This window comes from Macrosteles quadrilineatus, unplaced genomic scaffold (assembly GCF_028750875.1).
Source record: "Macrosteles quadrilineatus isolate MER2022 unplaced genomic scaffold, UCM_ALF_1.0 Scaffold_5__1_contigs__length_97177068, whole genome shotgun sequence".
Lineage (NCBI taxonomy): Eukaryota > Metazoa > Arthropoda > Insecta > Hemiptera > Cicadellidae > Macrosteles > Macrosteles quadrilineatus.
The window spans coordinates 63384543-63407164 of record NW_026542598.1 but is presented as its reverse complement, the minus strand read 5'-3'; the positions used below and the strand labels follow the sequence as shown (position 1 = coordinate 63407164).

The following is a 22622-nucleotide window of genomic DNA, read 5'->3' as shown; positions in this document are numbered from 1 at the left end:
GCGATCTCGGAGTCTTGTTAAGGCCGACATATTCCTTAGACACAGCTGTTAATTAATAGCCCATACAGCTAATGGCAACTAAGGGACCTAAAGTTTATATTGGAATCCGAACCACATTTTTGCCTTGGTATTAACGAATTGGTCTAATTATCAGGATAGTGGTGCGGACGTTAATCCACACCAGGGAGTGTCGCATCGACAGTGCATGCCTATAAATATCCACAATTCGTGACCTCCTAGTAGCTGGATTACAGGACGACGCCACCGTCCCAGACTTATTAATTTTATTGAGTGCTTAGGTTTGCTGCTACAGGGAAGGTAATAAGGTGTACGTGTTTTTATTAAAATATTGATAGCTAAGTATGAAGTAAAAAAAATTTCAAAATTTCATTGAAATAATGTCTATTCACAAGCAAGGTTATGGTAATTTTAAATTTACACTTTAAAAATGATGTATAGTAGGAAAACCACATTTTTACCCCATAACCCTCCGTTCCCATAATCCGATCATGCTGATTCACAAACTCGTTAAAATAAATGTAGGTTTACACATTTATACCAAATGTCATCAAAATCGGATGATTTTTGCTTGAGTTATAGTGCTAATGGACACATATAAATAAATATATATATTAATTTCAACGGATGGTGTTTTTAGCCTCTGGTGACCTCAAAACAAAAAAGTAAATCGGTCCCGGGTCCAGGTCTTACCATGAGGCCTATGATAATAGCTTATTCCGTATATGGATCGTTAAAACAATTTTGATTTAAAGCAAAGTGATGCAATTCATTGTATTCTCTTTATAATCTTATCTACAAACCTTTTCTTAACCTTATAGCTTTATAATAACCTCATACTCTTATTTTGGGTTGCCATAAAGTGTGTTTTGGAAGAGTTTTATGAGTCTAATTCCTAACTGTGTATCCAATGTAAGTGTGAATGTACCTCAAATGGTAATTTTAAAATTTTGGACACTTATATTGTGTTTCCAGTTGTGTTATGCTTAATAGGGTTGTTTTCCTCTTAACAAGTTAAATTTTGTTTACCTGCTTGTAAACATGTTTTTCACCACACTATGATGTTTTTGGCTGTATTACATACATTAATTGGTGGCTGAAAGTTACGTTTTGCTGGCCATGCCAGCTGTTATCGTAATTTGGGGACCGAGCAGGTTTTTACTGTTAGAGAAGATAAATTTATATTCTTGTCATATAGTACATGCCCCAATCTTTTGTCTATCAAGCGTCTATGTAACTTAGGCCAATATGACTTCTTCTTCTTCTAAGAATGAAAGTATTATTCTTCCTATGTCTGGAGCCGGTTGTGAGGTTTTATGTAATGTTCTCGTTTCTACTTCATGTGTGTGTTGTGTAGTAACTATAGAAGACAATAAAATGTTCCATATCCACACCATTGCGCGTTATTTAATAACCCTAACATTTACATCCTGGGGCCGCAAAGATGTCCGCTTACTTACTTAATACATGGATGCATTTTAAATACACAATCAAAATCCATAGCATTGCAATAGAATTGAGTTATTGTCACCGTTGCCTCGCAACTATTTATTTTTATTTTTCTGATTCCTCAAATTATTTCTTCACATAACCTTAAAGTAGTTGTGTTGACTATCAGTGTGTATTATTATAGTGGTGAATAGTGGTGAAAAATAGCATTCGTACCACGGACCGAAATGGTTTTGCAGCTCTCGATCGATTTAAGTTCTCCACTTCGTCTCGAACTTAAAAGCTATCTCGAGCCGGCAAAACCTCATTTTCGGCCCAAGGTAGGAAATATACTATTAATGTTTCATTTAATCAGCCTTTTAATGCTAATTTTTTTATTTATTCCTACTTCAATGCTTACTTAGACAAATCATTATGTTATAGCAAATTGTCACAGGTGAATTAAACGATTCTGAACCTCAGAAGTCACAAACTCTAATCAATCTGTGGACATTACTGTACTAAGGATGAAGTATACAAACTAAAACAGACAGGGGCTAAGAATATAAGGAGTTATGAATTAAAAGCAATAACACTAAATAATGTGAATCATGGAGGGAGGTGTAAAAACTGGCACAGCTTAAATTGTGAAGGAATGTTAAAGTCCAGTTAAAGTGTTTTACAAACTACAGTAGACTCACACGAGTCACATAATCACATGTGAATGACCTTCGACAGGATTCATCTTGAATTTTAAGTTTCCAACCTCAGAAGTAAACAATTAATGTCACTTTAGTTGATGGGTGCTACTATACCCTATTGGATTTGATCGGTGGTTTTGTATGTGTATGTTTTATTACTAAACAGTATTAGATTGTTTTTTAGGGTGAACATAGTGAGCAAATGTGTTAGTTCTGTATGTAGGTTTACTGTTAGGAGAAAATGTCTTCTAAAATGAGTTAAAAACGTAAACGTTTATGTTTGTGAAATGGAACAAAGTCTCGATAAGGACGAATGAGTCCAGTGTTCAAGAAAAGGATGTCAAAAGCTTAATTTTGGTTAAATACAACGGTCTCTAGGAAAATAACAGTTATAAAATCCATGCACCACTTTACTCACTAATAATAATGGTACAGATTAAGCACATAACTTTAGAAACACACACATAACATAAGGAACACACTTTAACACAAATGCAAATTGTGAACAACAACGCAAACAAAGAAAAATTAATTAAATAAGAATACAACAATCAGCTGTTTAATTATCAACACATGTTTTATATGAACAGATGATGAATAGATGATGAGTAGATGAATGAATGGCAAACCACCACTGCCACGGTACTGCCATAAATCTTTAAAAAAAATCCAACTTTCATAATTGTTTTCAAATCTACATGTATGAAGCTTTCACATCTAAAGTTGGCTACAAACAGAAGCTCGGATATAGAAACTTGACAAAATAAATCCCTTTTTTGTATTCTTTTTTGTTACTTTTTCTCTGCAAATTTTTAATAAAATCAAACTTTCATAAAATTATTTACAAATCTAAACGAATTGGGTTTTTTAAAACATTAATAGACCAAATCGATCCAGTAAAACTGTTTTTTTGTCTGTTTTTATCTCATCTCATATATTTAATAAAATCAAACTTTCATAATTGTTAGCAAATCTATACGAATTAGGCTTTCCAACGACCCATTTATCAACTAAATTTAGTTAACTAAGTCTAGATTTATTTGTACTAAGTTTACCAAAAATATCTCTAACTTAATTCAGTATTTTCTAACTAATATGAATTTGGAATCGCTTGGCTTATTTACTAATAACTAATTGTCAAAAAATTTACCACAGTGGATGCGATATTTTGAAGGAGAAAAAATTTTCTACAAATTACCACTATGTATTTCTTGAAATACTTAATGAAGATAGCCAAAAGTTGGCAACAAATTGAAACTTGAAAAAGCTTTTTTTAATGTGTTTATGTATTTTTTACTTTTTCACTCCAAATATATAACAAAATCGCACTTTTATAATTATTTGCAAACCTACCTGATACGAATGGTTTGCAAACCTACATGAGTTAGGCTTTCCAATGACCCTATAATTAACAAAATCGGTCCAGTAGAAGTCTAGATTTAGTTGTACAAAGTTAAGAGAATAACATTTCCTACTAATTAATACCATGCATTTATTGAAAATACCTTGAAAGGCAGCCAAAAGTTGCATCCAAATAACAAATGTGAAAAACCCAGTTTTCAATGTATTTCTTATGAACGATCTTCTGTTCTTATTATTATTAAAGTAGGCTGTGGTGAATGTATATTTAAATAAAACAAACATCTTCAGTAAAGTCAAAAGCTGCCATATATGGAGACAGTATTGTTTTTGTCAAAATTTTTGAGTTTGAGTTTTGAGTGGATATATCCGTTTTGGGTCCCCCTGAATCCAAAAAATGGTTTTCGAAGTGATTGTCGTCCGATTGTGATGGAATTTCGTATGTAGGTACTAATCCATAGTATCTCCAGGCGTCTTTTAGCGAATTTCCCTATAGGGAAGTAGCTATTACCGTAGGTCTCATGGTAAGACTTAGGCCCGGGACCGATTTACTTTTTAATTTAAATGTCCCCAGAGGCCAAAAACACCATTCGTTCAAATTTTTATATATGTATATATATATATATAGGTATATATATATATAGATTTATATATATATATATGTGTCCGTGAACACGATAACTTGAGTAATTTTTATCCGTTTTTGATGAAATTTGGTTTGTAGGTGTAAGGCGGGATAAACTTGAATGAGTTCGCGATCCAGCATGATCGGACCATGGGAACAGGGTTTTATGGGGGGTTTTATGGGGTAAAAATTGGTTTTTCTCACTTCTTACCCTCAAAACACAAAATTTCCCAATTTTTCTCCAAACCTTCTTAACGAGCTTAAAAAAACAAACAATTCAGTATATCAAAGTGTTTTTGTACGATTATTGGTTACGGAGAAAACTAAAAAAATGGTAAATTTAAAATTCCCATGTTATTCTTATGGAGAATATTGTAAAAGGTTGTAGTTTGCTTGTTTATGGATATATTTTGATCAAACTTGGCAAATTTATTTATTTTATAGTAAGCTATCAATATTTTACTAAAAACACACTACTTTATTAGTTTCCTTGTAGCAGCAAACCTAGGTACTCGTTAAACCTAATGTTATTTAAATAGATCAATTGAAAATCAATTCGGCCAAATGGAAATTCGCTTAGACGGCAGGTTTGCTGCGGCGGGGGTATTTTATTTTTTCACAATTTTTATTTTTAATGGTAATTTTCCCATAAAAACCCATAAAATAGCAGAAAATAAGATTTTCTCAAAAATGGCCCGAACAATTTTGATAAAACTTTAGAATGTTAGGCTAGAGTCCTTTAAATTCTTAACAAAATGGTACATCCCATCTCCGTAAAATTTACGGCTCTAAAGTTATTGTAACTTATGCTATTTTCCTATAAAAACTCCATAAAATAACAAAAATTCAAATTTTAGAAAAAAAGCTGGTTTTGATTAAAATAAGTATGTAATGGTCCTTTCAACTTTTTACAAAATGGTACAAATCTGATTTTTGTAAAAATTACTGTTCAAAAGTTATTGTATCTTATGTTATTTTCCCATAAAAACCCCCATAAAATAAAAAATAAGATTTTAGGAAAAGCGCTGGTTTAATTAAAATTAATGTGTTATGGTCCTTATAATTCTAAACAAAATTGCTGTAACCATTACAGTTCAAAATTGATTGCTACTTTTGTGATTTTCCCCTATAAAATATCATAGTTACTGTCACTGCTTACCCATGATAAAGGTTTTTGAGAAGCTTAGGGAGAAAGTATGTGTCAGATTGCTGTTATCGTTTATTTTTAAATTTTTACCACAAATCATAACAAAAACAACCTTTTATAATTATTTGCAAATCTAAACAAATTAAGCTTTCCAACGACTCATTAATTAATCAAATCGCTCTAGTAGAACTCCAGATTTAGTTGTACAAAGATTTTTAAAACTGAATTATATGTAAGTAGGCCTAGATGATTAGTAAGCAAAATTGTTTCAAATTTGTTCAATCCTACCTGATACGAATCCTGCTTGAAGTTCTCTCCCACGTTTCCCAGTTGTGAGAAGATTTGTGTGACTGTTGCAAACGTCTCGTCAATCTCGCCCCTCTCTGAAGCTGCTGGTTTTCCGTTCAGTCGCTCTGTCAAGGAGTCTACGTGTGATGCAAGCTCAACAATGAGCGTGTGGAACTTGACATACTGTGCTGCCAACTCCAATCGTTTCTCTAACACCTGAGTAAACAAAATTATTAGTTAGAGTTTCTCTGTGTTTATGGGACTTATTCTCACTCCCATGGCCATTTACTGGTAATGACCTCACCAACCAACTACCTCCACTTCTTCCGATTCTTTGGCTCTCACTAGTTTCATGTCTTTCTAGTTCATTTTTCTACCTTTTCTTTGGGTTTCCAGGGGGCCTTGATCCTTTATCCTTAAAATAACTACCTTCGTATGGTCACCATTTAAGTTATAAGTATTAAGAAGTATGCAATGTTTGATTATAGTTGTGAGATGAAAATTAATAGTGTATAAAACAAAACACGTCATTTTTTTATTAATCCTGGTAAGAGACACTCACGACATAACCAAAATTAAACACAAACAAAAATTTCATAAGATTTTACAATGTGACACAATAAGGAGTCTATTTCAGTTCCTAGAGTGAATTCCTAGATTGAACTAAAACATGAAATATCCGTGTAAAAGAGATAATAACCAATGTCATTACTGAGAGTACAATTTTGTACCCACCATAGAAAACACTACTCTTGATAAGTCTAAAAACATGAAAATCTAACACATGACATTCACATAGCTTCAGCTACAACACTAACCAGCTTGAGTGATGACCACTGATTTCGCAGAGCCTCTGCCTTATGTTGAACATCAGCACTGTCAGACTCGTCCAAACTGATCAGCAAATCTGGCACAGTCGACAACAAAGCGTTGATTTCAGTTCCCTTCATCTGAAAGACATTATTGATTGAGTGATTATTCAAGCTGTTACAAGAAAATGATAGGGATGGACGAGATTGGATTTTTTGTTCGAGACGAGACGAGACGAGATTTTTTATTTCTCATAAAATTTTGAGACGAGATCGAGACGAGATTTCTCTTCTCATACACAACGGGAAATGCACGTTCAAAATTTTTACCTGATTTTGTAACATTGTTAGATGACTGTTTAAATACTAAAATAATGATAATAGGCAAGAATATTTACAATCTTTCATTAAATAACATCAGCATAACATTTTTTTATTAATCACGCCTAACTTATTAAAAATGCCTACGATTAGGAAACATGGTGATATCAGTTAGGATAGAGTTCAACTTATCCTAAAATAAAATAAATCATAAAATAAAAGCCATATTAATTTTTATAAAATAGTTACTTGTTTTTATAGTAATAAAACATTCCTCACACTGCTTACACTTAACAAAACTTCTCAAATGTTATTAAAGTAATATTATTAAAATAATGAAAGTAATATTTATATTAAAAGAATTAATTAAATAAGAACGCCTTCGAAAAGGAAACGCAACTACAACACGCTCCTGTATTGCATTGACTTTCTGCAGGCGTTTTTAATTTTTTTTTTTTTTTTTTTTTTTTTTTTTTTTATTCTTGTCTCGATAAAAATCTCGGCTAAAAAGTAATCTCGTCTCGTGTAACGAGATTGAAAATTTCCCGAAAACTTCCCGAAATTTTGAGACTTGACCATCCCTAGAAAATGATAAACTTAAAATAGTCGAAGATATGGGGCACCACCATTTTTGATAGTCAACTGGCACTAGGTTATGAATTACATTCTTAGTAATATTCTATATTTGTGGTATCTACCGAGGTATTTTGTTGTTCATTCATGATACTAGCTTTTATCCTGCAGCTTTTCTTGTGTAGTTTTTGTCACGGTATGCATACATATATTCATTGAAGAAAATAATTTAGGGGCCTAAGTGTTAATTTCAACAATAGAAACATAAACACTTGTAAAACGTAGATGTTTGAATATTGGTTGATGGTTGTAAAGACTTCCTTAAAAATAACTTAGTATAACCCTTAAACATAGGTCCAAGGTCTGAATCATAGATTCAAGGTGTATGGTCAAGATCCAAAATCCTAATACAAATATTGATTTCCAAGACCCATGATTTAAGTCGGATGGCCAAGGTCTAAGTCTAATATTCAAATTCAAGATGTATGATATATAGTCAAGGTCCTAGCAATTGAAAATCAAACAAGTCTTTATTAATTGGGGTTCAAGATCCCAATTCAAGATGCAAGATGGATTTCTAAATTTCAAGATTTAAGTTCAAGACTCAAAATGGAGGACCAAGATGCATGATTCCAAACCAAGATGACATATGGATGGCCAAAATGTAAGGTTTAAATTCAAGAGGCAGGATGAATAGCCAGGATCCTAGAAATTAAAAATCAATCATGTCATTATTAATTGGAGTTCAAAGATCATTCCAATTCAAGATGGATTTGCGAGGTACAATATCCCAATCCAAGATACAAACTTGATATCTAAATATTCAAGATCCCACTGCAAGGTGTTAAGCCAGGTTTCTCTAGACGCGGAAGAGGAGCGCGGAGGGCGCGGAGAGAGAAAGGAAAAGCTATAGTTCATCCTCTCCGCTTCTGTGAAACAGTAACATTAAAATACCTAAGACAAGAGGAGTCCGCTCTCCGTGTTCCTCTCTCCGCACTCCACTTCTGCGCCTAGGATAACCCAGCTTAAGATGGTGATAATGCAATAGCTAGAGAATGTTCCATCAAAACAGGTTTATTTTAACATTAAACACACCTGCAGGTCATTGAGCATCTTATGGTGCAGCTGGAGGAAGTCTTTGGCCACAGCCAACACACTGCCCATGTCTTGGTGTCCGTTGATGAAGGATTCTGCAGTGTTCACCAGCCAAGAGTACAACTATATCATTGGTATATTGTGAGTAATGGCAGTATAACGTCTTAAGAAAATACTCTTTAAGCGATTATAATTTACTTGTTTGAAGACCTCTACAGAATCTGTTCTTATCTAAATTACAAGCACATAGTCTTCAACTAAATTGACTACAATATGTGTAAGGTTATAGTAGTTTACGCAACGATCGCGTAAAGATAGTGTTAACAAGAGTAGAAATTTAAAGTACATGTACAACCCTTGGCGAGTGCCTTAAAAACTTCTGCGATTGTCATTAAAACGAGTTAAGTGAGTTGTGTACACTACTTTACCTGCGACAGTTTTTTAACTACTAACAATCGCTACTCATAACTTCTAAGAGAGGTTATGTTTTTGTTTATAACCTCTCATTGCCACTGACAGTGATGCAACGACTCATTGTACCAACCCCCACCTTATTGCACCACTCATTAAAAATTAAATTTAATTAGTTGAAGTTGAAAGCATTACTATTTTACTTCTTTTCTCTCAATTCTTAAACCTCATTGGTCCGTTTCTCGTTTTGTTAAGTAAAACAATGTTGTTAAGTAAGTAAACAATGCTGCTGTTAAGTGAATCTTTTCAATTCTATGAACTGAACTGAAACGGCTAGTTTAAAAAACAGTTGTAGGTAAAAGGTGTTTAGTTAATATTATTTTTAAAAACACTTTAAATTGAGCCACTGACAAGGTGTTGAAACATAGGTACCCATAAACATGCAAACTACGGCAGTTATTTACTTACTCTCCATAAGAATGTTTTTACAGTTTGTTTAGAATTCTCTCCATAACCATTTAGGCATGCAACAATATCCAAATTTTTTTTTATTAGGTGTTTTTAAGTTTTTTTTTATTGGTCCAGGCTTAGGTCTTACCATGACATCTATGGTAATACAGTAATAGTTTATTCCCTACATGGGGAATTCACTAAAAAGAAGTTTAGGAGTAGCAAAGTTTATGAGAAATACATCCAAATATTTTCTCTTAATGTACAAAACCGGTTACATCGGGTATACACACAGGGTTTTTAGTTCAGTATCCTAAGAGATTATTACAGTCATTGATATCAAATATTTAATTTATCAACTAGATGTAGGAAAATCAATTAATTGTGAAAATAGGTGAACCCTTTGGCAGTTTTGATGATGAATCACTTTCATGACACTACAGTAGTAAATGAATACATACCTGGTTTTGCTTCTCTAGGAAGTTGTTTAAGGCCTGTGTGGACTTGAGTTTTTCCTCTTGTATATTTGAAACAGCCAAACTTAATTTCAACTTTAAGTTTTCAATTTCTTCCACCTTGTTTTGAACACCCTGAAACAAAATAATAATTATATTTAAAGCATTAATCTAGGTTAACCAAAACATGAAAATTCCATTAGAACTAATTCTGCTTGGATTATGACTACAGAGTAAAGACAGTTACACTCCTTCAGAAAATGATACAATTTAAAATGCTGCTACAGCTAGAAGGTGGGCCTCCACGGTCAAAGTACACTGTCTTGGTATTAGGGCGATGACTGTGTTTGTGAACCAGCAAATACCAGTTAATTTTTTTAGATGAAGTCGTTTGGTTGAATTGTAGATCAAACTGAAATTGGCTTTGCTGTGCTGCATCCAAAACGTCATAAATATTGCCATTTTAACAACGTGGTCTATCTAAGACCAAAATTTGACAGCCTACATTTTTTACTGTTAAATTTCCAATATTTACTCACCTTAGCTGCAGGTATTGATTCTAGTATTTGGTATCCCTGGCTCACTACAGGTGAACAAATCTCATTGACAGAGTGCTCAAAGCTAGACAGCTGGTTGGCACTGACGCTTGATGACAACTCTCTTTCTAGGTTAGTCAACTGATGTAAAGCCTAAAAAAAATTCAATAAATACTGTGCTAACTGAAATAAAGCTCTGCTATATATGAAGAATCTCCAAAATGAATACAAAACTTATAAGAAGCAAAATGCTTGTGGTGAACAGTCAGACTCGAATTTGGCCACCAAAATGAGATTCGTGTGGCCGCCGCTAAGATGTGCTCGCGCGGCGGCCGTGTTACTTATCTCCTCTCTCCTTCTCTAAGTTGATTCTTTGTCTCACTCTCTCTCACTCAGTCAGTTGACTTGGTCGCGTGCTCGCAATAGTAGCGCCATCACTGCTGCGGGAACTATCCCAAATTCAAATATTCCCAGACAGAATTTGTGTCATAGGCATTGCCCTTCTTATAAGAATGGTATTCATTGGTTTCCATCATCTAATATAAACAAGCTGTGGCATAAACAAACATAAGTATAAACCACTGTAAAATGTGTATAATGTTCTATAAGATACCCATTCCAGACTTAAAGTTTGTATCACATTGAAACTATATTTCTGTTGAAGCCCTCAATCGTGATTAACGTGGGAACAAACTACAAAATGAACACATCTACAACAAATGAAAAAACTAGATAAAGGTTAAAGGGATACTCTGCCACTAACCACATTACAACTAAAACTTGGGGTAGCAGATAAAAGTATGCAGGTAAGAGGAACAAACTGTGAAGTAAGTGACACATGGAAACAACAAGTACACTGCCCTGCTAAGCACAGTTGTGGTAACTGACATCTGGGTAAAATTGAGAAAATGAGGGTAGTATATTTAAAACTATGCCCTACAGTCAAAAATTGACTTTAAAACATTTTTTTGGTCTCATCTTATGTATTTTTTTACGCTAAATCATTTTCCAAAATTATTTTCAACATTAAAACATCCTAAATACTTAAGAAATTAGATAATGCTTTAGTTCTTATCAATTACAATCAAATATACTTGGCCATATAGTGGCAACTTAATTAAACTGGTCTAGCAAAATCACGGTTATTGTTTCAAATGCAACAAAATATAAGGTTCCCAAAATAAACAAATTTTCTGGATTGAAATATCTTTGATACTATTATTCTGTTTTGGCCACAAGTTGTTGATTTTTTTTCTGGAGTTGGAGAGGATTTTTGTATTTAAATATATATGAATTATACCAATATAGTGATGTTATTATAATTGTTATATGATTAATTAATCTTCCCCCTTAAATTGTTCAACTACCTACTATAAGTTTCCTCAAATAAGTTAGAAAATTAAAATATAAACAATATTTGTATTTATTATTAATTATTGTATGTTAAGCAGGTGTTCTATCACTGTATCTAGTATCGCAACTATCACAACGTTATCGGTAACTTATCACAAAAGTCGATAACTTATGCATTATGAATTTACCTATTCAAGTAATTCAATACTGTATTTATAATAGAAGCACACGACACTATATATATGTATGTTAGTTCATGTACAGTAGGTTCGTACATAACTGTTATAAAATTATAAACAATTGTATTATATTTAAAAAAATGCTTTATAAGAAGAATTAATTAACTACCGTGCTTTAACTGTACAATAATGATAAACATATATTTTTTTTTATTTTAATACTCTTCCAATTACCGGCACTTCATTTCATTTTCAAACAAAGCTGTTATATAAACATGAATGATAAAACGTATTTAGCTAGTATATATTATCCAAATTAAATGCAGGCGACTTAAAAAATTACCAAAACAGGGATAAAACCCATTAATTAAGATTAAACATCTGATATGTAATCAAACAAATTAAACATTAATTTCAACATTGTTGAAACTTGTTTTTTAAGAACTACACAAACTATTGACTAATAGTTTTGTAAACTATTTAAAAATTGTAAAAAAATGTATTTTAAATTGTTGAAACTTGTTTTTTAAAAACTAGGCATACACAAACAACTGTTAAATACCGGTACTTTTGTAAACAGTTTATTTGGAAAATTGTTTTAAATTCTTTATAACAAAACTAAGAATACAACAATTTTAAATTGTTTTAAAATAGTTACAACTTGTATTAAAACTTATTTTGTATACTGCATAATACTGATTGTTAAACAATTTAAAGATAGTTCCAATCTTATATTAAAATTGTTGTGTAATAATTGTTGAAGTTTAATTCAAAATGCTTTGTAATGGTTGTAAAACAATTATTGTAATACAGCTTTTGACAATTTTTTAAAAATGTTTATGGTCATTGGGGATCAACAATCGAAGTTCCGTCAATCTTGTTTTGGGGAACTCATCCTTTCCTCCCATCAGGTTTTGGTGAGACACCATTTTCCCTAGACATATCTTGAATAATCCTATCATTGGTTTTGTTATAGCCCAAGGTTGTAAAAAATGTTACCAACTTTTTGAGGCGTTTTGTTATGAGTAATTTCCATAAGTAGGTACATCTTCATTAAGATCATCAGATTGGCCTGTAAAAACTTTAACTTACAGCTTCATTTATTAGGCTTACATTATTGGCAGAATAAATTACCTCTTCTAAAGAAAGGCTCATCATTTATAGGCCTACAAGAAACTCTGTTAAAACGTTGATGTCAAAAATATACTATTATCAATATCACAAAGTGGAATGTCTTTATAAAGGAAATTAAATTCATTATTTGATAATAATAGGTCACTTCAATTCCAAGAGACAAAAGCTTTGTTTTCAACAACACGGCATTTATAGGAATACTGGGCCAATAATGGGGATGATGCTAAACTAAATTGCCGTAACTGATGGATTGCTAAAGCATTTTGTGGTAACATATCATTCCTAAGAGAAATCGTTGTATCTGTCGTTGGATACAACTTAAATAGCCCAGTAAATGTAAGTTACAACAACTGCGCTTAGTAAAACATTCCTAAACTGCAGATACGGCAAAGAAAATAAGCGTTTTATAAATAAATACAACAACATATACGGCATTAAAGGCTATTTATATGATCCTAAGTATGTGTAGAATAACATGGTAACCATATCTCATTTTCCCCAAAAATGTCAGTTACCACAACTGTGCTTAGAAGGGCAGTACAGTCAAGTTTAGTTGCCTAAAGCCTGACACGTATCTTTGAAATAGTCAGGGGCAGCAAAATGACTGACCCACTTCAGAGTACAACAATACCACACAAAGCAGCTTGTGATTTCAAGGCACTCAATCGTCTACAGGGAGGTTGGTATAACACAGAAGGTTGGATAACACGGAAGTTTGGATCTAACCAAAGATCAAGAGTCTAATGACCGTTCAAAGCTTTAACAACATTTGAATCCTCAACTCAACATAGGTTTAAAAGCATATCAGCTGCTGTGTTTGAAGACACTTTGTATAAGTATCCTCATCCTGTACATTAACAACGTAAGATATTCTCACCATCTGAGCGCCAGTAAAAAAGGTGATGGCGTCTGTCAAGTTGCGCTCCCTGAGGTCAAGCTTGTCCAGGTACTCAGTGGACGTGTTGAGCAGTTGGTATGCCTGAGCAATGGCGTCCTCCCCTGCAAAGTGACCTGTGGCCGCTAGCTGCTCAGTAGCTCTTAGGATTTTGAGGCCTTGGTCTTGCAACTCCTGAAACCAAATTTTCTCTTAAATAACTTACAAATAAACTAGAGATGGGCCGATACCGATACTCGATACCAAAATACTCTCGATACCAGCGGTATCGAGGTATCGTCGATACTTGATACTTGCCTGTTTTGGGTTCGATACAGATACTGACACTGAACTGTATGAATCGGTGCGGATTAAGTCAGTTCAGAGCGGCCGTAGGGATGGTCAAGTCTCGAAATTTCGGAAAATTTTCGGGAAATTTTAAATCTCGTTACACGAGACGAGATTTCTTTTTGGCTGAGATTTTTATCGAGACGAGAATAAAAAATTAAAAACGCCTGCAGAAAGTCAATGCAATACCCGCAATACAGGAGCGTGTTGTAGTTGCGTTTCCTTTGCGAAGGCGTTCTTATTTAATTAATTCTTTAAATGTAAATATTATTTTAATAACATTTGAGAAGTTTTGTTATGTGTAAGCAGTGTGAGGAATGTTTTATTACTATAAAAAGTCAAAACAAGTAACTATTTTATAAAAATTAATATTGCTTTTATTTTATGATTTATTTTATTTTAGGATAAGTTGAACTCTATCCTAACTGATATCACTGTTTCCTAATCGTAGGCATTTTTAATAAGTTAGGCGTGATTAATAAAAAAATGTTATGCTGATGTTTTTTAATAAAAGATTGTAAATATTCTTGCCTATTATCATTATTTTTTGTATTTAAACAGTCATCTAACAATGTTACAAAATCAGGTAAAAATTTTGAACGTGCATTTCCCGTTGTGTATGAGAAAGGAAATCCCGTCTCAATCTCGTCTCGAAATTTTATGAGAAATAAAAAATCTCGTCTCGTCCCGTCTCGAACTAAAAATCCAATCTCGTCCATCCCTAAGAGCGGGTAAATTGCCGTTACGAATTCTAGCTGTTTGCCTACTTAGTAGTAGAGACAACCTTATTGGCTAGTTTTCGTTTTCAACTCAAGGGATGATATTTGGTTTGGTCGATCACCACTGCTAGCGCTAGTGGCCTTGCCATTTTAATAGACACAACCTCGTTGGCTAGTTTTCTATCCAGAGACTATGTTCGGCTAATCACATGTTATGTTATAGCGACGTGGATACTTGGTTTGGTTGATCACCACTGCGAGCGCTAGTGTCCTTGGCATTTTAATAGACACAATCTCATTGGCTCACCTATTGCCCTGCGACGACGATCAACCAATCATGTGCTATGTTTTAGCGACATTGAAACTTGGATTGTTGTTGAACGCCGCACCGAGTGCTAGTGTCTTTACTAACTTATTAGAACCTTTCTCATTGGCTGGTTTTGGATCGGAGGACGACGATAAACCAATCACGGTTAGCGTTTTAGAGATGCAGTAGCCCTGTTATATGCACGATCGCGGTGTTGCAGTTACGGTGTATGTCTTATGATCCATCCGTATGTTGACTGTTGAGGTTATGTTTTTGTTCACATTGGTTCTAATTGAATTTCTTTTGATTTTAGTTAATGAATGATATATGAGTAAGCGTAAAAGTAATGTGTGGGGCTTTTTTAATATTATTAGTGAAAGTAGTGATGTGGCAAAATGTAAACTGTTCAAAAAAGATATTTCTAATGGGGGTCTTGTATGACTTTTGTAGCCTGAAGTATGAGTTCTAGTGTAATCTCAACTACCTAGATCAACCTTAAAGGACCACACCACACGTATTTTGATACTGGCCGTAAAAGGAGAATTTATATGATTGACAGAAGTCTGTGCATTGATTTTAACATCTCGACAATGACCACCCTTTGGCAACCCAGGCGATATGATCAACAAACCTACCGCATTATTTTTTCCCACAAATTGTGTATACCTTGGCTTCAGGTAGCAGTTTAAGATGTTCGTCGAGCAGCAGTCTTGCGCTGCTCTCAGAGTCGCCCAGTTCTGCGTGGTGACGACTCAGACTGTCCAGCCTGTCTGCGTATATCTCCTCCAGCATGCGCAGGTCTGTAGTTAGCAGAGCCAGTGTCAGACATTGCTCCAGCTCAGTCTTGCGTGTCTGCCACGAGAACTCGAGTGCTCGCCTTCGATCGTGCAGCTCCTCCAGCCATCTCTCCACCTGTGATATCGCTGCAATCATAAACCACAAATGCTATATAGAATGTTCTTTTAACAGTGATTGATTTCTAGAATTATTTAAGAAACCAGAACTGAAAACAGAACTGACTCCCATACTTGAATCCTTATGGTTCAGACATAATTTGTTTTGGACAGCCTTGTCAAACACATTCACTTACATGCGCCTCTTTATTGGTAACCACATAGAACTAAAATCATTACCTGTTTATCTGGCCCTGTTTGGCACATACATATATTACACTAATAAAAGACTTTGGATTACATGCATCTTAGTTGACTTTTTTTAATAAACAAACAAACAAAATAATAACACTTAATAAGAAAAACATCTGCTACTTAGACAAAGTATGAAATTTAACAATCAAACACAGATGTTATTGTTTAGTATTTTTCTGTAGTTTTCAAATTTTGCACAAGGAATATATATATATATTTCTTTTGTTTTAGCCTTTGATGCTTTAGACATTTATTAGTTTTTTTGACAAGAGTCTGATTCTCAAGGTGTCAAAACTAGAGGGAGTCTATCGATACAGGTCAAGAGTCGCACCAATGCGATCACTAATCACACTGTATGTGTTTTGTCTACAGTTCACAGCCGAAAAACGCCTTACTGCTGTCGGAAGAAAAAATTAAGACGATGCAGTCAACCATAATGTAGTCGATTTTTAAATATTTACTAAGTAACCAACTGTGTGATATAAGGAAAAAAGTTACAAACCAGCTTGAGTGGAGGCTAGAACCTGGCCGGGTCGAGAGTCGAGAGTCCCTTCGGCTGCGAGTTGACGCAACAAATCCAGCAATGCCCGACCATCCTGTGCAACAGAAGGAAGAGATGTGTTTATTCGGATTAATGAACTGTTTGCAGTATTTTTTTCTGTATGACCATAACAATAAATACAAACCCCAATACAAATACAAATACCCAAATTTAGACCTAAATTTAATGTTTTCTGTGATCTAAACTGATCTTACTACATACGAGATATATTATTTTGCTATATGTCCAAGAAAATGAACTAATTTTGAGTTTCAGGATGCAGTAGAGATCTTAGCAAAGTTAGTCAGGATTCAAGCCTTTGATAGGGCACTAATTCACGGGTTAAAAAACATTGTGTGTCAACTATCAAGATCCATAAGCTAAATTCTGGAATCAAAATGCATTATTTATCATTTAAAAAAAGTAAAAACGGACTATGATTTTATCATCAATTCTCTAATCTTAATGTATGTATACTATTTTTTGTAAAACTTAATAGTTATAACAGTGAGTTTACTATATTACAACATTAGGAAGATGAACTGTTTCACTGAGAAAACTCTTAACAAAAATACAAAAAGAAACAAGGCTTACTTGTAAGGCAGCCATGAGGGACTCCAACATGGATCGCTTCACTTCGGACAGATGGTTCAACAGCTCCCGCAAATCCGAGACCTGTACAGGCAAAGGCGCGCCAGAACACGCCAGCTCCAGGGCACGGGTGCGCTCAAGGCACACGGCTGCATCGCTATAACATAGGAGCACAGTACAGTATTTAACTTTTAATTTTGAACCTTATTTCAACTTACTTGTACTTATTTTAACAATAGTGACATTTTTAAGAATGTTTGTTATGTGAACAAGTCACTTTTATGTTCTCTCGGCTCAATTGGTGGACCTGAGACCGCATACCTAGTGAATATAGCTGGATAGCTCATTTGATTTATAATGTTTGCTAACTAAACAGGAGAATGCTAGTTTGATCCTGGAAAACGTCAAGAGTCTTTTTTTATCTTATGATAATGTATGTACTCAGCTGCAATTAATCATTGAGCTCTTCAAAAATTGTGTTGAGTAAATAACCAGCTGATTGTAGGCAATAACACATGTATCTCCTCATCCACCCATCAATCATTCTTCGGTCGTCTTCGCCTTCAAATACGCAAAGTGGTGCGTCAGTGTCGTACAAATCTGATCGCTCCACCTACCTGTGGTATTTTACGTTCAGCTCCAAAATTTCTTTCCTCCTCTGCAGCAATGAGTTGACGTCCTGCCACGCTGCAGACAGAGACTCGGCCATGGCGTTATACACCTCAGCACGAGTGTGTTGACTGGCAACCAGCTGATCTGCTTGTCTCAGCAACTCTTCGACTGGACTCTGCTTGCTCTGTAACCCAGCAGTGAAGAACATCAGTAACATATCAAGACGTTCACTTACAACTACGCATGCAAATGAAAATCAAAAAGGTGCCTGAAAACTCTACCTAACATACGCTACATCCTTGAGGACAAGGGAAGAACTACTTATTCTAGAGAGTGATGGGTTTATAAGTATTAGTGTGGTATGGCTAGGTATGATCAATAACTGAGGGTTATGGTTAGGGGACAGCCCCTTAGATAGAGGAATTGAACAACGTCTTGGTCAGATCTAGTGTGCAAATCATGAGGAATTCACCTGTCTCAGGCTTGGTAGGAGAGGTCCAACTAAAGTAAACGGTGGCCGGCTCGTGTAAAAGTTGATGGGATTTTAATCATATCCAATGATTAAAAACCTAGCTATTTGTCCGTCAGCAGATGGATGTCTGTGTGCAGACATCCAGAGGATGTCAAACAACACACTGAATCATCCATCCAGTCGGGCAATCCACAACCCAGGCAACAATGTCACAGTACACTTTCAGTCTTGTGTCCCATAGACACACTTGATTACTTGCCTCTTATACTTACTGTCCCATTCTTGACTTTTAATAACAATATAACATAGCTTACAACAAATTCATCATCTTTATAAACCAGCAAGCACCAATAAAACAGTCAACACACCCACCAAATGAAGGTTACATATAACGACCTATGGTTTGAAGGAGGTGTACTACAGATAGGAGAGGGGAATGTCTAGGCACAGCCGTCTGCGGTGAATAGCTCACCAAGCGATCTCGTCACGTCTGCGAGCCGACAGACGAGACATGTCTCAACCAGTTTAAAATGTAACGATGTATTCTGCAGCCGTTACAGTTTTACGTTTCTGGCGGTGGGTAGGCGTCAAATCAGGAACGTACAGTAGTACCAGACACTCGCGGTCTCTCTCTCTCCTCGGCGCTCTCTCTCTAACGTGCATCCAAACTCTGTCCTTACCGCCAGAGTAGGGACGACAGGAGAGGTAGGGGAGCGGCGCATGCGCACTGGCCACTGTCTGGACGAGGTCCACTGCGGCGGTTTGTAGTTTCATTCGACTCAATACCTCCAAACCGTGCAGTCGTCTCGAGCACGGTAGCCTCGCTAGCTTAATAACAGAACCATAAACCTTCTCTGATCTCACAGTAGGCCTAATTAACTAGCATTGAGTATGACTTTTGCTTTAGTTTCCATTTGAAGCTTCGATTCCTGGTAGCGTCGTGTTGCTGTTAAAGCAACCTAGGAATAAATTATATTATTTTTGATACGATAACTAATTATCAATTTCACAAACTATTAACTTGTTCAATCCCAGTATGGTTTCAATGTTGCTGTTGAAGCAACCTGGGTGTATTTTGTTGTGTGTTGTTTAACGTTGATATTAGAAACTATTAACTCATTCCATCCCAGTATCGTTTTGTTGCCGTTGAGGCAACCTGGGTGTATTTTGTTGTGTGTTGTTTAACGTCGATATTTGTAACAATTAACTCGTTTCCTTCTATTACCGTTGTGTTGCCGTTGAGGCAACCTGGGTGTATTTTGTTGGGTTTAACGTCGATATTTTATTTTATTAACTCGTTTCCTCCCAGTATCATTTTGTTGCTGCTGAAGCAACCTGGGCGTTCTTGTTAATAACGTTTGTATTCGGTGTTTTATGAGTGGGTTCTTTAATACTCAGAATTGTTTTGTTACATAATGAAAAGTCTTGGTCTCTAATTAGATAAATATCTACACCGTATTTCCGTATATCTACCGGATACAGACAATTCGATAAATATTATAAAATCACCCATAGCTGAACCTAAATTTTGTGTACCGAACGTTTTTTAAGTGAACACGTCCCTTCCAGTATTTGTGTGTTGCTGTATAAGGCAACCTGGAAGAGCTCAATTAACAATCTAAAACAGTGACAATGATGATAGTGAGATATTACAGAAATTAGGTATCTTGTCTGAGTCACTCAAAATTATTTTCGTATCTGCGATGACGAATCCTGGCACCCACTGAGCCATCCGAAAACCTAAATTAATATGTTGACTATTTTTCATTAAAACGGAAAAAAACTTCACAAATAATCAGTTAACAATATTTTTATTTTCAGTGACATCCATCTGTGGATGGAAGTATACCTGTTATGTGTTAGCCTTTAAAGTTTTTATTTTATGTCATCATAATTAATTCTTTTAAAAATCCATTACCTAACGGCAGTGCACACACCCTCCCCCAATATAATGTGTAAAAATTTAGAAGTCTTTCCTAAATATCCCAACAGACTAAGATAATGTAGGTACATGGAAATAATTAAATTATAAGGAGAATAGTAACAAATTATGAAAAACATTTTTTTTTACCATTGTTTCAAGATGTTTCTGAACATTTTTTATTTGAAGACACTATTGAGGAATGAATCAAACTTTTAGTGTCCTTAATTAGGAGGTGTCTGCTTATTGTAGGGTTTCATTGCTTTCCTTCAGATTGCCTTTATTTTCATCTACAAGTATTTCATTCTCGCCAACTAAGTCTATAGCCAAGCTATTATCAGTGGCTCTGGCGGTTTTTTTATAGTCAAGTGGAGTAAACTATTTTGAGCGTTGCTGGCAAGACTGAGCTGTGTTCAACTAAACAAACTTACTTGCACTTAAATATTTATTCATTATACCATTGACTTTTGGATACTGAGGTAGACATCCCATCTAGATGGACCAGTTGTCACTTTTTTTCAAAAAAGAACATAGTTTTGTTGTGCGAACCAGTCACAGAATACCCTATTGTGTAAAATTCTATTTTATTTATTTATACCTTACCAGCATAGTACCCGTCCTTCATACGGGGTTGGCGTGTAAGTATAAAATGCTTATTGCAGTTATTTTTGTGCTCTGCGTAATTGGGCAAGTTCAACCTAGGGGTTGGGGACTGCTCGGGTTAATTTGGCCTATGGTTGCAAGTATGTTAAATTGGGCACTGTACTTAACGGACTTACATGAATCTTTTCCAGGACTTGCAGATGTGCGTCTAGCATAGCCGTAGCCTCGCCAAGGGTAGTGCCAAGCAAAGTCAGTCCAGGGGTGAATTCTACAACCCTCAGCTCCAGCCATTCTCTGTGCTACAACATATACAAATAAAGTTGTAAATCCGATTTACTACATCAGAAATTTCAACTTCAGGGAAAGATCTACAATTAGCAGCGCAAGCTACACCAACGCTGCAACATACATTCAGACAACAGTTTAGTAAAAGAAAATTCATTTGATTGGAAACTCAATTTTGAAATCTAATCAAATTGTCTATTCAGCCAGAATTGTACACATTTTTAAAGTATGGCCCCTACATTGATAAAAATTTAAAAATATAACTGGTACACCTGATTTACTAAGCTGTGAAATGCAGTAAACTAAATCATAGCCAATTCATCACAACCAGATGAGGAAGACCCCCCACCACCGCTCCGTGCCGATGGCGTGACGTCAACCATTACCGCAACGATACGGAACTGAGTCATGAGCCTTGGTGGTGTAGTGAATAGCGTGTCGGGCTGATAATCGGAAGGTGCCGGGTTCGAATCCCACTGATAGCACAAACTTTTTGTCGACAATTTTTTTTCATATCAGAAAGTTTGGATGGTTTGGTTAGGTTATGACAGTTTAATTTTATAATTTATAAATTATAAAATTGAATTTAAAAACATTTATTTTATAATTTTATTTTTAGAACAGAACTATTTTTTCGATTAGTAAACCTTCATCCGAGTTTTTCATTATCAGCAAGTTTGGTTAGTTTGGTTAGGTTATGGCAGTTTATATTTAATTTAAATTTAACCTACAAATGATACGTTTTTACAGCAACAGTGATAGAGATAACAATTTTAGCGCCTCTGATCCTCGTTCCTCGGAGTTGCACTGGCAGTCTAGACGCTTATCAACATTTTGGTCAAGGACTTGTCAATTAAAAATGTAACACACAACTCACAACATATGACATCTCTATGGAGACAATTTTGGGAAATAAAATGTACCGGTACTGGTACTGTAAATGTGACTTTTAACATTAAAAGTAGTGGTCATGTGTTTGGTATAATATGTATTTGAATGTTTAAATGTCTTGGATTGTGGAGTCAGTGAGGACAATCTAATCTAATACTTTGTATTCTGTGCCTGCTGTATTGTGTGGAGTCATCTCATTACTTTGTTATTCTGATTGGTTTAAGTCCGTTTAACCCATCGATCTCTAGAGATCGATGGTTTAACCACATGTTTTAGCGAATTTCCCTATAGGGAAGTAGCTATTACCGTAGGTGGCACGGTAAGACCTAGACCCGGGACCGATTTACTTTTTCATTTTGATGTCCCCAGAGGCCAAAAACACCATTCGTTCAAATTTTTATATATGTATATATATATATATATAAAAA

The 22622-nt window shown here is 34.9% G+C and overlaps 1 protein-coding gene across 3 annotated transcripts in view; it reads right to left on the bottom strand.

Moving 5' to 3' along the window:
- Nucleotides 1-21309, bottom strand: part of LOC128994753 (muscle M-line assembly protein unc-89) — a 101476-nt gene extending 80167 nt beyond the window's left edge. For all 3 annotated transcript variants that reach the window (XM_054419514.1, XM_054419515.1, XM_054419516.1), the window contains exons 1-11: nucleotides 21195-21309; nucleotides 18028-18206; nucleotides 17414-17567; nucleotides 16781-16874; nucleotides 15797-16053; nucleotides 13760-13951; nucleotides 10220-10369; nucleotides 9687-9815; nucleotides 8365-8487; nucleotides 6385-6516; nucleotides 5567-5782 (exon numbers count right to left, since the gene is read on the bottom strand). In XM_054419514.1, coding sequence (XP_054275489.1) covers nucleotides 5567-5782; nucleotides 6385-6516; nucleotides 8365-8487; nucleotides 9687-9815; nucleotides 10220-10369; nucleotides 13760-13951; nucleotides 15797-16053; nucleotides 16781-16874; nucleotides 17414-17567; nucleotides 18028-18206; nucleotides 21195-21233 — 1665 coding nt within the window. In that variant the 5' untranslated portion in view covers nucleotides 21234-21309. The remainder of the gene's footprint in view (nucleotides 1-5566; nucleotides 5783-6384; nucleotides 6517-8364; nucleotides 8488-9686; nucleotides 9816-10219; nucleotides 10370-13759; nucleotides 13952-15796; nucleotides 16054-16780; nucleotides 16875-17413; nucleotides 17568-18027; nucleotides 18207-21194) is intronic.
- Nucleotides 21310-22622: the final 1313 nt, after the last annotated feature.